Below are 16,170 nucleotides of genomic sequence, written 5' to 3'. Positions count from 1 at the left end.
ATGCACAATACGAATGGTAATGTGTATTCAGAAAGTAAATAGCATCATTTTATGTCATATTCCCTTTAACTTTTAAGAGGGGATGCATAATCATACAGAAGTTGCTGATTCTCTGTTTTTGAACAGGTGATACATTCCAGACTCCGGGACCCGGAGCCTACAGTCCTGAGAAAGCTCCACCTTTGAACCTTCACCACAGACCTCCGTCTTACACCATGGCCTTCCGTACACGCTACCGCAGTGTGGATCCTGTACCGGCCCCCAACCGCTACACCTTACCCAACCTCTTCAGCTCTCACGTTCCCCACAAACCCTCCAGCGCCAGCTTCACCATGTCAGCACGCAGGAAAGCAGGCGGCCCATCGGAGGACTTATCCATGACCCCGGGGCCCGGCCGTTACAACAACACAGATCCGAGCATCTACCTGAACAGACAGCCTTCTTTCTCTATGCACAGCCGTTTTAATATTCCCACCGATGCCACTCGGAAACCTGGCCCAGGCACACACAGCCCAGAAAAGGTGACGGCATACCTGCATCGTGCACCATCTTTCTCCATGGGTGTTCGTCACTCAGAGTTTGTAACACCTCTGATTGTTGACGTTTTGTTGGCACCTACAAAAAAGGATTTGTTAAGGGAAAAATAAAGATATAGGAACAGTTACAATTTCCCTTACCTGACATCTGGAACATTTTCTTTAATTCTTTTCTGAATGGGTTTATAAACATGGTTATTATTTAAAAAAAAATTTTTTAAATCGAACATTTTAAAATTGTTAAATGAAATAAAGCTGAAATAAAAATCGAATAAAATATGAATATCAAAGACCCTAACTTTAACTTGAATGAAAATTATAAATGTTGCTTTGGCAACTAACTTAAATAAGTTGCAGTTAACAGAAATAAATACATTTTAAGTTAAATTACCAATTACAAAGCTTAAAAATGAATTAAAGCTAAAGAGAAATATTACAAAATCAAACACTATTAAATCATTAAAATTATGAAATCATAAAACTATATAAATCATATTTAAAAAGTAAATAAATAAAATGAAGTATAAATATTAGGCAAAGAACCTTTAACTTAAATGATTTTTTTAATTCAAAAATAGCTAAAACTTAAATAAAAAATTAACTAAAAAAACTAAGAAAAAAATGAGCAAAGTATGTACCAAACTTACTTAAACCTAAACTAAAATGAAAATGAAAACTGAAAATATAGAAATTAGAGCTAATTTAAAATATTATTAAATTCTATTTACCACTGTTTATAATATAATAAAAAAAAACACCAACATACCTCTTTTAAAAAACGTTTTATTCAAAATTCAAGTGATTTTCCAGTGAAATCAGAATAATACATTTTTCTGTACAGCTTTGTTACTTTTTTACATTATTTCTTGGGCTGCTAGAAAATGTGTGATTTATATTTATTTATGATAATTATTATGTTTTTTACTCACAGACTAGTTAAAATCAGTAAGATAATAAAGATTACATTACATAAAGCTATACAATTTTTTTAACATGGAGCCATGCTGTGTGTTCATTATTTTTTTAATTTAGAAGATTCTGCACATTGAGCCTGTCAAACAAATTTATCCTTTTGTGACACAATAAACACTGCGATTCTAACACTTCTGGTTAACGAAGTGTAATGATGATTCACCACATGAGTTGATACATGGTGGCATTTATCGGTGTACTCCACTCACTGCTCTGTACATCATCCAGGGAGTCCTTTGCAGATATTTGGATGTAGTAAGTCCTTCCTGCCAACAGTCCACTCAAAACCATTTTATTAGACCCGTAAGGGCCCAGCTAGAAAACAAAGAATGTTAAATAATTAAATGACCTTCATACAGTATGTCCTTCCTTTAGCATGAAGTGACTTTTCAAACAGTTCTGTTTGGTGCCTTTTGTTTCAGTATTTAACAGCTAGGAATTTAGTTGTTTTTTAACACAGTTGAACATGCTTCACAGGAAACTCACAGTTCTTGTAGTCTCAGGTCTGCCCCAGTGGAATTTCATTGTGTATTTAAGGAGAAAGTTGAAAGGATCCGGCCAAGTGGGTGGTGGACCCCACTCCACAGACAACTTCCTGTCTGGCATTACCATCACGCTCACATTCACCGGAGGATCAGGTTTCATTACAGACCAACAAAGGACAAGAATTTAAACACTCGATATGAGCTCATGGCATACGCATCAAGATGAAACACTGATAAAATCTTTAAAATACTGCAAAAGCAGAATTATACAATTAGAGCTATTACAACAGGTGTACAATTTCAAGTACAGCACAATATTCAAAACAAAGCAATATATAAATACACAATCTCTAACATTACGTTTAAAGGAAGAGTTCATTCAAGAACTCAAAATGGTCATGATAATCCAAACCCATTTATAAAAATGATGTCCGATTGATGAACAAATCATTCTTTTGAATTGGATCTTTTCAATAAATCAGTTTATTTGGGTCACAAAACCAGTCTGAATGATTCGCTATCGCAGATTCTTCAGAATACTTGGAATATAGAGCACTAGTCAAATGGACAATTTACTGATATTTTATAGTGCCTTCACATTCTTTTTAAAGCATAAAAATAGCATTTAAAAAAAGCAACCATTTATAATTCAAACTTTTAAAATAAGCTTGTTTTAACAAAGCATTTAACATACTGTATACAAGTGAACATTACTTCAAGTGAACAGTTCTTAAAAAGAACCTTTTTTTGTGTGTGTCTGAAAAACATTTTAATAATCTAAAGTACCTTTTTTTCCACAATAAAGATAATTTTGTGCAATGGAAACGTGCCATGGATGTTACAAGTTCTTGGAACCATCAATGCCATTAAAGAACCTATATTTTTAAGAGTGTAGGATACCTGTATGTAGCTACTGTATATAATCTGTTAGAAGTATTGGGTCTGAAGTCAGTGTCCAAGAGCATCTTTTAGGGTAACTTGGAGACCAAAAATGCACATCCGGAGGAGAGGGGGGATCTGAATAGAGCAAACATTACACGCAGTGAAATTTCATTTCAAGCTCTCGGTGTCATGAGAAAATTGTGAGACATTTTACCAGACTAAAATGTTGAGTATATACAGCATTAAAGGAAAATATGCATAATCCTACATCTCCATTCGGTTGGTGGCAGGTGTAGATGCCTTGGTCCTTCAAACTGGTGTTCTGTATGGAAAGAACAGTGCTTGAGACAAGCACTGAACTGTTGAATCTCCACCCCTTTTTCTTCTCCGTCACTGCATGGTATCTTCACAGATGAACCCACAGCTACAAACAGGTCTATTGAGGGAGGTGAGGAGGAAAAGAAACAGGCTTGGACAGATCCAACACTCTGTGTGTGTGTGTGTGTGTAGAGGTGTCTGTGCATGAGAGAGTAACAGCGTGTTTTCTGAACAAATAAAGCATACCTCGAATCTCTGGCTGTAAGTTTGTCAAGTCTTGGCTAAAACTCCACTTGTTATAGCTAGTGCTCCAAAAACATACAGTACGGACCAAAAGTTTGGACACACCTTCTCATTCAAAGAGTTTTCTTTATTTTCATGACTATGAAAATTGTAGATTCACACTGAAGGCATCAAAACTATGAATTAACACATGTGGAATTATATACATAACAAAATAGTGTAAAACAACTGAAAATATGTCATATTCTAGGTTCTTCCAAGTAGCCACCTTTTGCTTTGATTACTGCTTTGCACACTCTTGGCATTCTCTTGATGAGCTTCAAGAGGTAGTCACCTGAAATGGTCTTCCAACAGTCTTGAAGGAGTTCCCGGAGAGATGCTTAGCACTTGTTGGCCCCTTTGCCTTCTGTCTGCGGTCCAGCTCACCCCTAAACCATCTCGATTGGGTTCAGGTCCGGTGACTGTGGAGGCCAGGTCATCTGGCGCAGCACCCCATCACTCTCCTTCTTGGTCAAATAGCCCTTGATGCCTTCAGTGTGACTCTACAATTTTCATAGTCATGAAAATAAAGAAAACTCCTTGAATGAGAAGGTGTGTCCAAACTTTTGGTCTGTACTGTATATCAAGCACATTTTTGGTGTTTTATGCTCACAAAAACATAAACCCTCTACTGTTGGGTACCAGTGTAAAAATACATGAAATTTAAAAAAATTATGTATACGTTTATGAGGTTCAGTAACACATCAAAACATATGAGATGCTAAAAATGGAAAAGACAACAAAACTATTTGTTTTTAACAATTTAGTTTTTAAATCATGTGCAAATTCTAATTATTTCTTGAATAAATTAATATATCTAAACAAAGACAAAAATGAGTATTCCAAAACCAAAGGCAAAACTGAAGCCAAAAAGCATGCGTTTAATAACCCTCTGTATTACATGATGAATTGATAATAAAGGAATAGCTTGCCCAAAAACGAAAATTTACTTAAAATGTACTCACAGATGAGTTTGTTTCTTTATCAGAACAGATGGATTATGTAAAAGTGTATGTACACTATAGGCAGAAACTATGAACATATGAACATCATTTACACTAGTGCAATGGACAGTAAAGTGCATAGAAAATATTTCAGTGTGCAAATGGATTACTCAATATTCTGGATGAACAGACAGTAGTGCAAGTAATAACAAGTTTACTGTTTTTTGCTTGTTGTAAATAAATAAATAAATAAATCAGATGTAGTGATGAGGAGGAGTGAGGAGTCTGTGTGTATGGTGTGGGGGGCCGTTGGGTGGTGTCAGAGGGCAGTAAGGAGACAGCTGTAGGGAAACAGCTGTTCCTGAATCTGCCGGTCCTTGTCCGGAGGCTCCTGGAGCACCTCACAGAGGGCAGGAGGTTAAACAGTCTGTGGTCAGGGTGAGAGGAGTCCTTGAGAATGCTGCGAGCTTGACGTAGACAGCGTTTTCTCTGGATGACCCCAAAGCAGGAAGTGTTGTCCCTGTGATGTGTTGGGCGGTTATCACCACCCTCTGCAGTGCTTTGCGGTCAGCAACTGAGCAATTCCCATACCAGACTGTGATGCAACTGGTCAGGATGCTCTAAACCGCACACCGGTAGAAGTTCACCAGGATGGCTGAAGACAGCTGGTTCTTCTTCAGTGTCCTGAGGAAGAAGAGGCGCTGGTGAGTCTTCTTGACCAGGATGGAGGTGTTTGTGGTCCAGGACAGGTCCTCTGAGATGGTGGTCCCCAGGAGCTTGAAGCTCGAGACAATTTCAACAACCATCCTGTTAATGTGGATGGGGTCGCGCGTGCTTCCTTTCTTCTTCCTGAAATCCACAATGAGCTCCTTTGTCTTACTGGTGTTAAGGAGCAGGTTGTTGTCAGTGCACCATGCGGCCAGGTGCTGTACTTCCTCCCTGTAGGCAGTCTCAAAGTTGTCTTTGATGAGGCCAATCACAGTGGTGTCATCTGCAAACTTAATGATGGAGCTGGATCCATGCACAAGCTTGCAGTCGTGGGTGTAAAGGGAGTAAACGAATGGGCTCAGCACAAAGCTCTGTGGTACGCCGGTGTTGAGTGTGATGGTGGTGGACCAGGTTTGGCCTGACCTAACACCTAATGTCCAGGTCACCTAAAGGCTAATGTTCAGGTCTCCAAGTCTGGACCCACACCAAGGCAAATTGGTCTGGGTCCAGTGTGGGTGGCAGGCAGTCCTTGAGGTGTGCTAGAACCAGTCGCTCAAAGCACTTCATTATGATGGGTGTGAGTGCTACGGGGCGGTAGTCATTTAAGCACATCAGGGAGGAGTGTTTCGGTACTGGCACAATGGATGTGGACCTAAAACATGTTGGCACAGTTGCTTGGGTGAGGGACAGGTTGAAAATGTCTGTGAAGACCCCTGCAAGCTGCTCTGCACATGCCCTAAGCACATGACCAGGAATGCCATCCGGGCCTGCAGCCTTGCGTGCGTTAATCCAGCTAAATGCAGTGTGGACATCTGTGGAGGTGAGTTTGAGGGGTTGGTGGTCTGCTGAGTGTGTGATTTTGTTGGCCGTCTCCTTGCTGTTGCTGTTGAAGCGAGCATAAAAGTAATTTAGCTCGTTAAGGAAGGAGACGTCTGTGACCATTGGAGTGGAGTTGCTCGACTTGTAGTCGCTGATGATCTGTATGCCCTGCCACATGTGTCGGGGGTCAGAGTTGGAAAAGTGTTCCTCTACTGTACCTTCAGCTTACAGCAGTACTTGGCCTTTTTGATGCCCCTTTTCAGGTTAGCCCTGGATTAGCTGTAGGCCTGAGCGTCATCTGACCTGAAGGCAGTGTTGTGGGCTTTCAGCAGAAGTCGCACCTCCTTGTTCATCCGTGGCTTCTGATTAGGGTATGTTGTGATCTGTTTTTCTGTTGTAACACTGTCAATGGTGGTGTTGATGTAATCCAGTACAGAGGAGGTATAGATATCAATGTCCGTGTGTGAGCCACAGGCAGCCTGAGAAGCAAACATACTCCAGTCCTTGTATTGAAATATGTCCTGAAGTAAAGAGCCTGTTCCAGTGATGTAATGATAAATTTCTCTGTTAAGATGAAGAAACAAACTTATCTACATCTTGGATGGCCAGTGGGTAAGTTTTCAACAAATGTAAACTTTTGGGTGAATTATTCCTTTAAAATAATGTTTACTACTACTACCTACCGGGTCAGTGCATAGCTTACAAATAACCACTGATAAAGGGTTATGAAATATTAAAATCACAGTTTCCTCAAACAATTGATACTGCAAAGTGAACAAAGTGTTTTATATAATGCCTTATAATTCATAAAAGATTTTATCCAGCCCATCAATTATAATTTAAACTTAGAAAATACACACTGCAGGATTCAGTGAGTGGTTTTCGGCTACCATGTGAACTGTGATATAATGAGGTCAGAATACTTTTGTAAACAGCACAATGTGCTTGTTTATTGAGTGTGTGGGACTGTTCTCATTCTTCCATGTATATTCACAACCCTCAGTGAAGACTTAATTCTCATAAGCCTTGAAAGTGCAACAACTTTAAATGAAAACATGTTTTGCATTTGAGATTTTTGGCTAAGACTGAGAATTAAAGGAGACTGAGATTAGTATCACTGAGAACCGAGGACTAAAATACATTGACAGATGGTATTAAGGCCATTTTTAAATGTTTGAGGGATTCATAAGATGAACAGAACGGAGTTGTTTTCTGATGTGTTTTAATATTATGCTGTTACAGACTGAGGCCTGCTGTCACTTCTTTACACATTTTGGAGACTAAATGCAGGATTTGTTGTTTGACAAGTTTATGAAGTCTCCAACAGATACCAAAATATGCTATCAAAGTAAAATTTATTGCTTAAAATTGCACTTTCATGCCTCAAGAGGATTAACTGAGTTTTTGGATATGTTTAATTTAATAATCATCTTTTAGGTAGCTGTTTACTTAAAAAATTATTCAGGGAAAATAAGCAGAAAAAAATTGCTTAATTAAAGTAGACCCTAAATTCTTAAAGTAAGAACTTTAAAATTAATGATAGCATAGACCAGATAATCTGGTCTTGGAAGAATTTGATGAGAAAATTTGGAAGATCAAACTCTACCAGCCCTTTATTTTTTTAAGGCTTTATGTATGTTACTTGCTGTGTCTTTCCGAATCTCAGATGAGGTAAGAGGTATCAGCTGCCAGCAAACAATCAGTTTAATTTTGATTATTATTGTTGTAAAGGATAAGATGTTATCTATGAGCCTTATGACATCACAACAGAACCTTTAAATGATTAAAAACAGAAGCTTCTGGCTCTTCTGTGGAAGAGCATTTGCTTTAATGACAGCAGTGCTCAAGCTGCCTGAACTCCAGAAGTCTGCATAAACCTGATGAGCATGCTCTCCAGCATGATTAGAATATGGTTTAAATTAGATTTTCAAAGTCGGCTGAGACCTTTGAACCTAAACATTGAAGACAGAAAGAAAGAAACAAAGACCTAACAAACTTGGGTCTTTAGGCACCATCTAGTGGTTAATGGACATTATTGCATTTTGTTGGGAACTTACCATTTTCAGAAGTCCACCCGCGAGGGGAGCCTTTATCCATTTAAAAAACAATAAGGTTGTCCACACGACTGGTGAGACAGTTATTCTAAGGGTTTTTTTGAGGAACACACAAAAATGTAGGCCATGGGCGAGGCTAGCCCCTTTTTAGGGGTGCTGTCTTTTACACGGTTAAATAATGTCCAAAACATACTCCGTAGTTTGTGGTTTAAAATGTATGTGTTAAGGAGGAAAATGAAAACATCTCCGCATAGCAAATGGTGTCATCCTCTTCTCTTCTTCTCCTCTGTACCTGCACCGCTCAGCACGACCGTCATCCAGCGCGAAACACAAACAGAGTGAGAACCCGGGATGTAGTGTTGTGATCGGTTGTGATGCAACTAAGTTGCGAATTCACCGATTCCGAAACCATATCGGTGAGTACTGGAGTCACCATGGTGGTACATCTATTATAAGTGTTTATTTTCGGACTATTTTAGTCCGGCCGGTCGCCACCGCTGTGGAGTAGCACAGGACCTGGGTGACTCGTCCATAGTCATAAACGGAGAGAAGTAACGCCGGTTAATGTTTTTCCGCTAGACGCATGCAGTTCTGTGTATTAACTGCTAGAGCGTGAAACAAAAACAGAAGCGCGACAAATAACCTGCGTACCTGTGTAGTGCGTACGTGTGTCTCTGTTGTTAAAGTTTATCGTTAATTTAATACTCATTTTAACAATCGGGAGTCATGTAAACATGATGTCACGTGCGTCTTTTCTGGTCAGTCGTCATGGAAACATGAAGCCCTGGCGTTTGAAGTGAAAACATATTTAAAACGTAGGCTACATAAAACGACATATCACTGAAAACACTCACTGTGGCTTTTTAAATGAATTGTTATTAATTCCTAGATTTATATCTGTTATTTTTCAGTTGTGGCTGACTATCAAACTAGACAATAAAAGAAAGTTTCATGTTTTTCTTTTGCTGTATTTATTCATTCATCACACACAGGATTTAACCTGAACCAGGCTTAACTCCTGAACTCCTAGCATTACTCTCTCTCTCTCTCTCTCTCTCTCTCTCTCTCTCTGTGTGTGTGTGTGTGTGTGTGTCTGTGTCTGTGGCCTGGCAGTGAGCAATGGACATACGACAATTCTTTAAAAGAAAAAAGACAGATTCAGGTGAGAGACTAGGGACAGTCCATAATGACCTCTGTCTTGTTTTTTGTTTTGTTGTTTTCTGCTGAAAAGAGTTAAGCTAAAGTAACAGATAAAGCAAACCCGCTGTTTTTGTATCAAATTACTTATCTAGGCAATGGTCCCCTGCTTCTATTTTTTATTTATTTATTTCAAACTCACAAGCCTCTCTTGTGAAAGGAATTTGTCATTTAAAAAAGTTTATAAGCCCAATAATAATAATAATTAAAAAAGACATTTAAAATGACACGCCTCTGTGTGCCTTTTGATCATATCCTTAGAATCTGTAAATGGTCTCATGGTCTCATTTTTGTGACATGACAAACTGACCTCAACTCTCCTGCCTACAATATATTTGTGTATGATTGTCAGTACCAAGGGAAAGAGAGGGAGATGGCGAAGGGGAAAGGGAGAGCATGCAGGAACAACCAGGTGAGGAAACAACAGCAATAAATTGACATATAGTGAATAGTGGCAAGCAAAACAGTAACTACTCGTACTCCTATACAAACTTATTGGCATTAAGTAGCCTATATTACTTTTTTTTTTTGTAACATTATTTTACACCACATTTTTTCATAATAAAGGAGGAGGAAAACAACAGGGAGAGTCCATAAGGGATGAGAGGGAATTGACTAGTGAAAGAAATGAAGAGACAGAGGGAGTGCAACATAGAGACCACCAAGCCAAAGCAGCAGAGACAGAAGAGAGCTGTTCAGACTTAGGGGATAAGGACACTGGTCATAAACAGTTAAAGCTGTCTCAATACCCTCATACTCAGTTTGGCACACAAAAAAGAGCCTTTCAAGAACAGTGGTTCAAAAGTTTCAGATGGCTGGAATTCTCAGCTAGACAAAATGCTGCTTTCTGCTTTCCTTGTAGGGTATTTGGCAAAAATGTTAGAAGGGATGCACTTGTTAATGATGGAGTTAATAACTGGCAAAAGGCACTTAGCAAGTTTCAAAAACATGAAACAACACAGTCACATAAGGACAGTGTGGTTTGTTGGAATAGCTACAAAGCAAGCCTGTCAAAAGGGAATGTTGTAGAGCAGATAGAGGCAGCAAGTACCACTGAAATTAGTGAAAGAAGGCAGTACCTAGAGCGTATTATGGCAGTAACCTGCTTCTTGGGGAAGCAAGGCATAGCATTCAGAGGTCATGATGAAATGGATGAGAGTTACAACAAAGGCAATTTCCTAGAGTGCATGTCACTTTTGACCAAATTTGATCCCTTCTTGCAGAGATACACAGCCCCTTCAAACACCACGTACCTCTCATCTGATAGCCAAAATGAGATGATAGAGTGCTGTTCACAAGAACTAACAGAAAATATCATCAGTGAGATAAAGGGAGCAAATATGTATGCCATTATGGCTGATGAGGCCAGGGATGGAAAGACAGAACAGTTGGCACTCTGTATTAGATACGTGTCTGTTGAGGATTGAAGATCAGTTGGTAAAGAAGGGAATTGATCAGTTGAAATGTGTGGCACAGACCTACGATGGGGCAGCTGTCATGAGTGGGGATGTTGGGGGTGTACAAGCCCATTTTAAAAAAATGCACCCTGAGGCAATTTATGTGCATTGCTATGCACATGAGTTAAATCTTGTTTTATGTCACACATGCAAAGCTGTCTCTGAAGCCACAGAGTTCTTCAACATGCTGGAAAGTCTCCATTCTTTCTTTAGTGTCTCCCTTGTAAACCACCATAAGTTTGTGGACACTCAAAAGAAGTTAGGGTTGCAGCCAAGAGAACTTGTGCAGTTGTCAACTACACGCTGGGCATGCCAGCTTCATTCAGTGACTGCAGTGATTGATAATTTCCCTGCTATCATTGAGTGCCTCACCACAATCAAGACACCTACAGCAGTTGGATTGAGGGCAAAACTCAGTAAATTCACCTCAGTGTATTTGCTGATGGTTTTTCCACACTCTCCTGTCTGTAACAGCAGGTTTACACAGATACCTACAGAAGGAGACCATTGACATTGCCCAAGCAGTGACATACAAAAATGCAGTAACTGACACCATGAAGCAGAAACGCAGTGATACCACTTCTGCAGATCTGTACTCCAGAACAATAGCTATGTGTGAGGCAAACCAGATAGCAGTAGAATCATCCTCAGGACAGAGGCGTAAGACAAAGAGAATGGATGAATATGTTGTTGAGTCAGCTTGTGGGGCAGGCAGTGAAACCTGTGGCTCTTCAGAGTCTGAAGATCTAAAGAGGAAACTTTTGTTTCCTTGTCTGGACAGAATGATCTGTGAACTTGAGAGGCGTTTTTCTGGTGTGAATGAGGATGTGGTCAATGGAATTCAGGCATGCAGTCCAACCTCACGCCATTTCTTGTCTGAGCCTCATCTGACAGCACTGGCTCTGCATTACCATATTGAACTTAAGTCAGAGGAAGTGATAGTTGCAAAAAACTTTCTGAAGCGCAAGAGTGAGGCTGGTACAGTTCAGGAAATGTTAGCAGTGTACAAACTCCTAGATTCGAAAATGTTCCCTTCACTGAAAGCTGTTATGCAGGTTGCCTTGACAATACCAGTTAGCAGCTGTACATGTGAGCGGTCTTTTAGTGCCTTGCGTCGGCTCCATACTTGGCTCAGGAGGACCACAGGCCAAAGCAGACTCCAGCACCTAGCTGTGATGTCTATTGAGAAGGAGTTGCTTGAAAAAATTGAACACCAAAGGGTCATTGACAGGTTTGCCACCCTCAAAGTGCGGCGACATAGATTAACTCTCCCAAAGTAGAGCCAAATGGGGATTCAGGGGAAGTTCTTCAAAGATTTCCCTCTCTTTCTTTTTTTATATCTTTACTTTCTAAGTATTTTCAAGACCTCTGTAAATAATCTGGATATTTTGGACTTTTTGGTTTTACCTTCTTTTTTTTCTTTTCTTTTTTTTTTGCTCTTGATATGAAGCTTGTTTTATTATTATTTATTGATATTGGTTTATGAAAGTTCAGACAGGCGTGCATCCAGATATGTTAGAGATGGCCATTTGTAAATAATTTACAGAAGATGAATTACATTTTGTTGTCTAAGTACCTGTTACTTTGTTCAATGACAATAAAGTTGAATCTAATGTAACCAATCTGATGACTGTTGATACAAAAGGAGGCACATGGAGTAAACGGTCAGTAAAACCAGCTGAGTGAAGAAGGTTTTGTGTTTGTTACAGGGGGCTGTCTGTGTGTACTCTCACAATTAAGCTGTTGTTCTGAAAAGGTCTCAAAAAAAATCTGGATTTTGGAGTTAGTTGAATCAATGTTATAATGATAAAGTTATTTTTCAATAGACATATTTTTTGTTTTTGTGTGAAAAGAGGGTGGGTGGTGGCAGTGGGGCTCATTGGGTGCTCAGCACCCCTAAAGCTCTGACCCTAGAATGGCCCCTGATGTAGGCCACTATTTATTTATAATCTTCAGTCAACCTGTGTGGATTGAAATATTTAAAATATTGTCTGTAATTATAGATGGGTGTATCGATCCTTAAAGGTACAGGTTGTAGGACCTGCCACTAGAGGGCGCACTACCAAAACAATAACAATCCCGTGGTTTGATGACGCTAAAAAGGAGCGTGGAATGATGGTATTTGTTGTCTTCTACCCAACCGCTGACGGCTATCAACCAGACGAAGAGATAAATCATGGATTTAACGCGAGTTCAACGATTTGCACGAGTAGATTACATACAAAGTCAATGCAAAGACGTGATCAGACTATGGATCAGATGCGTCCTCGCGCGGGTCTAGAGACGCGATGCTCCTCATTTGGCGTGTATGCCCCATAATACTAATCTTGTTGATCGTTATAATAGCATACGTTTTCTGTAATGATACAAATCAAAACAACTAACTAACCTATCGAGTAAAACACAAGTGAGATCGGCATTTCTTTCTAGTTGAAGTTTGTCGCGAAGCTACTTCCGCATTTGTCCACGAAACTGTTGTCATGTGGTTTCTACGTCAGTAAAGGCGGTAACAAAGGATAACTAACGTCATTGACAGGCGACTCCACTGCCCCGTGTCACTGTTTAGAATGGGAATTTTCTCATGATTTACAAGTAGTTGAAAACATTAGAGATATTGTTAGTAATCAGCTGGACAAAATATAATATATATATAATGGTTTTTGGATATTTTACTGCAAATATCTTACAAATTGTACCTTTAAGTATCGATATATCAATAATGTTACCGATGCGAGTATCGAAAGTATCAATTACGAATAAAAATGTACTCTAGTGTGTCTTTTACAAGTGATTTTATTTAGAAATAAATACAATATGAATTTAATTGGACAAATAACATATTAATGAATTACTGTGACAGAACTATTTTCCTGCTCATCTGAACACACAAATGCTGAAAGCCACTATCAATCAATCACAGAGGCTATTCGTTCACTCACATCTGACAGTGCATTCAAAAAGGGCTGCTTTTAATATAAAGTGGGCATCATTACCCATTTTACTCTTAGTAATTTAATACATTTCTTTAATTTAAAAGTTCCGCTTTGAAGTATCAGTATTGATATCAACGATACTTTAAAAGTATATGTATCGTATCAAAAACAAAATAAGTGGTAGCCTATTGCCCTCCCTATAGAGAGGAGTAACAGATTTTGGGAACCTGTAATGCTGCCTTGTTGCTTTTGGTGACACCTGTATATCTGCAGCTGTTCCTATCAGGCCAAAATGTTTTTGAGGTATATAACAGAGAAGATTGAAAATGACCAGAGTAAATTGGGTAACTTTAAAGCCATACTGTGAGAAATCGAAAGGAGTAACCGATCGGTACAGTTCGGTAAACCTGCATTGCTCTCTTTTCAAATTTGGTGACCCTGCTGTATATTAGCTGCTGTTCCCATTAGGTCAAAATGCTTTTTGAGGTATGAAACAGAGGAGTTTAGACAACACCAGAGTGAATTGTATATAGGACATCATTCAGTCTGGTTAAACCCCGCCCCTTCATGTTCATGTTTACCTGCCTCCACAGAAGGGCATAATATTTTTGATATGTTACACTCAATTTACATCACAGAATGGAAGAAAAAACTTAACTTTGGTTTCGTCACAATTTTAAATCTGTTTCTTGTTTATAATATGGTAATGGATGTAATGTGATGGCCATTTAGAGTTATCTGCTAATGTAATAGCTTTGTGAGTGGTACAACACAATGTTAAGCCTTACCATACTCATAACATTTCACCAATCTACACAAGGAAAAGAATCCTTCAGTGTTCCCCCAATGCCCAATAAATAAAGTCTCAAACAGGTTACACTACCCCATGCCATCAGATTGAGCTTCAATTCAAGTGTGCGTTCATTGCCATATAACTGACATACAATAGAACATATGTCAAAGTTTTTCAGTTGCGCATAAAGTAAATAGCAGTAAAAAAAAAAAACTACTTCAAATCAGTATAGGAAGCTTGGGTGAGTAATTTAATATAGGAATGCTGGTTTCGAATAATCAGGATTCTGAATTTGTAGCATAAGAGAGTAGTAAAAAGAGTGTTTTAGTGACAGATATCTTAATTTCTTGCCACAAAATCTGTAAAATATATTAATATGTGGTAGGTAGCTGGTATAAGCAGAATAATAACTTAATTCTAGTACTCTTCTCTGTTTGTGCTAACCCCTGGTGGTTAGTTGTGGGAATTAAGGAATCCACTTTTTTACGGTGGCTGAGAGAGCTCAGCGCGCTGCAATTTAAGAAAACACATGCAAATTGAAAAAACACTGGCAAATAAAAAAAAACATCTTCAACAATTTGACAACACAAGTGTTGCAAATCATCACAACACATGCATATAACAAAACGCGCTGCAAATCCATCACAACACATGCATATAACGAAACACGCTGCAAATCCTTCACACGTAAATTAAGAAACACTGCAAATCCTGCTGCAAATAGCACTGACCACAAAAAATGTCGGACCCGGCTGGGATTTGCTTATCATGCAGTGGCTACTGGTCAGTGGAGTTGTTGGTGAACTGAAAGGTAAGTTTTTTTTTAAACACCCTGATTGCATGATTCCTTTATCTTTTGGATATTATTAGCCTAAATAAGCTGAATAATTACATGATTAAATGTAAAACGTTACTTAAGATGGCTAACTTTAATATCCTCAGCTAAACATAATTTCAAGGTTAATGAACATAAATTTGCAATGCTTCATTAATTGTTTCTTAATGTGCATGTGTTGTGAGGATTTGCAGTGCGTTTCGTTATATGCATGTGTTGTGATGATTTGCAGCACATTTCATTATATGCATGTGTTGTGATGATTTGCAGCGCGTTTCATTATATGCATCTGTTGTGATGATTTGCAGCACGTTTCATTATATGCATGTGTTGTGATGATTTGCAGCGCGTTTCGTTATATGCATGTGTTGTAATGATTTGCAGCGCGTTTCGCTATATGCATGTGTTGTGATGATTTGCAGCACGTTTCGCTATATGCATGTGTTGTGATGATTTGCAGCACGTTTCGCTATATGCATGTGTTGTGATGATTTGCAGCGCGTTTCGCTATATGCATGTGTTGTGATGATTTGCAGCACGTTTCGCTATATGCATGTGTTGTGATGATTTGCAGTGCGTTTCGTTATATGCATGTGTTGTGATGATTTGCAGCGCGTTTCGCTATATGCATGTGTTGTGATGATTTGCAGCACGTTTCGCTATATGCATGTGTTGTGATGATTTGCAGTGCGTTTCGTTATATGCATGTGTTGTGATGATTTGCAGCGCGTTTCGCTATATGCATGTATTGTGATGATTTGCAACACTTGTGTTGTAAAAGTAATGAAGATGTTTTTTTCATTTGCTGGTGTTTTTTCAGTTTGCATGTGTTTTCTTAAGTTGCAGCATGTTGAGCTCTCTCGGCCACCGTACTTTTTTCTCTATACAACATTCATAAGCCCTATGTTGACAAATTTGGTATTTTCATCAAGGTATCCAGCACAAGTTACATCAG

At 38.8% G+C, this 16,170-nt stretch overlaps 2 protein-coding genes across 2 annotated transcripts; one reads left to right on the top strand and one right to left on the bottom strand.

Moving 5' to 3' along the window:
• LOC132155391 (outer dense fiber protein 3-like) lies at positions 1 to 647 on the top strand. Its single transcript, XM_059564253.1, has 2 exons — positions 1 to 16; positions 127 to 647. The coding sequence occupies exons 1-2, from the start codon at positions 1 to 3 to the stop codon at positions 645 to 647; spliced, it is 537 nt and encodes a 178-aa protein (XP_059420236.1).
• A 933-nt stretch (positions 648 to 1,580) lies between these two features.
• Positions 1,581 to 2,153, bottom strand: LOC132155390 (interleukin-27 subunit beta-like). The gene is made up of 2 exons (XM_059564252.1): positions 1,995 to 2,153; positions 1,581 to 1,823 (listed from the first exon to the last, which is right to left on the bottom strand). The coding sequence occupies exons 1-2, from the start codon at positions 2,151 to 2,153 to the stop codon at positions 1,668 to 1,670; spliced, it is 315 nt and encodes a 104-aa protein (XP_059420235.1). The 3' UTR covers positions 1,581 to 1,667.
• Positions 2,154 to 16,170: the final 14,017 nt, after the last annotated feature.

Source organism: Carassius carassius, chromosome 12, assembly GCF_963082965.1.
Source record: "Carassius carassius chromosome 12, fCarCar2.1, whole genome shotgun sequence".
NCBI classification, from domain to species: Eukaryota; Metazoa; Chordata; class Actinopteri; order Cypriniformes; family Cyprinidae; genus Carassius; species Carassius carassius.
Note: the sequence above shows the minus strand (reverse complement) of the source record. Positions and strands in the feature narration are given on the sequence as shown.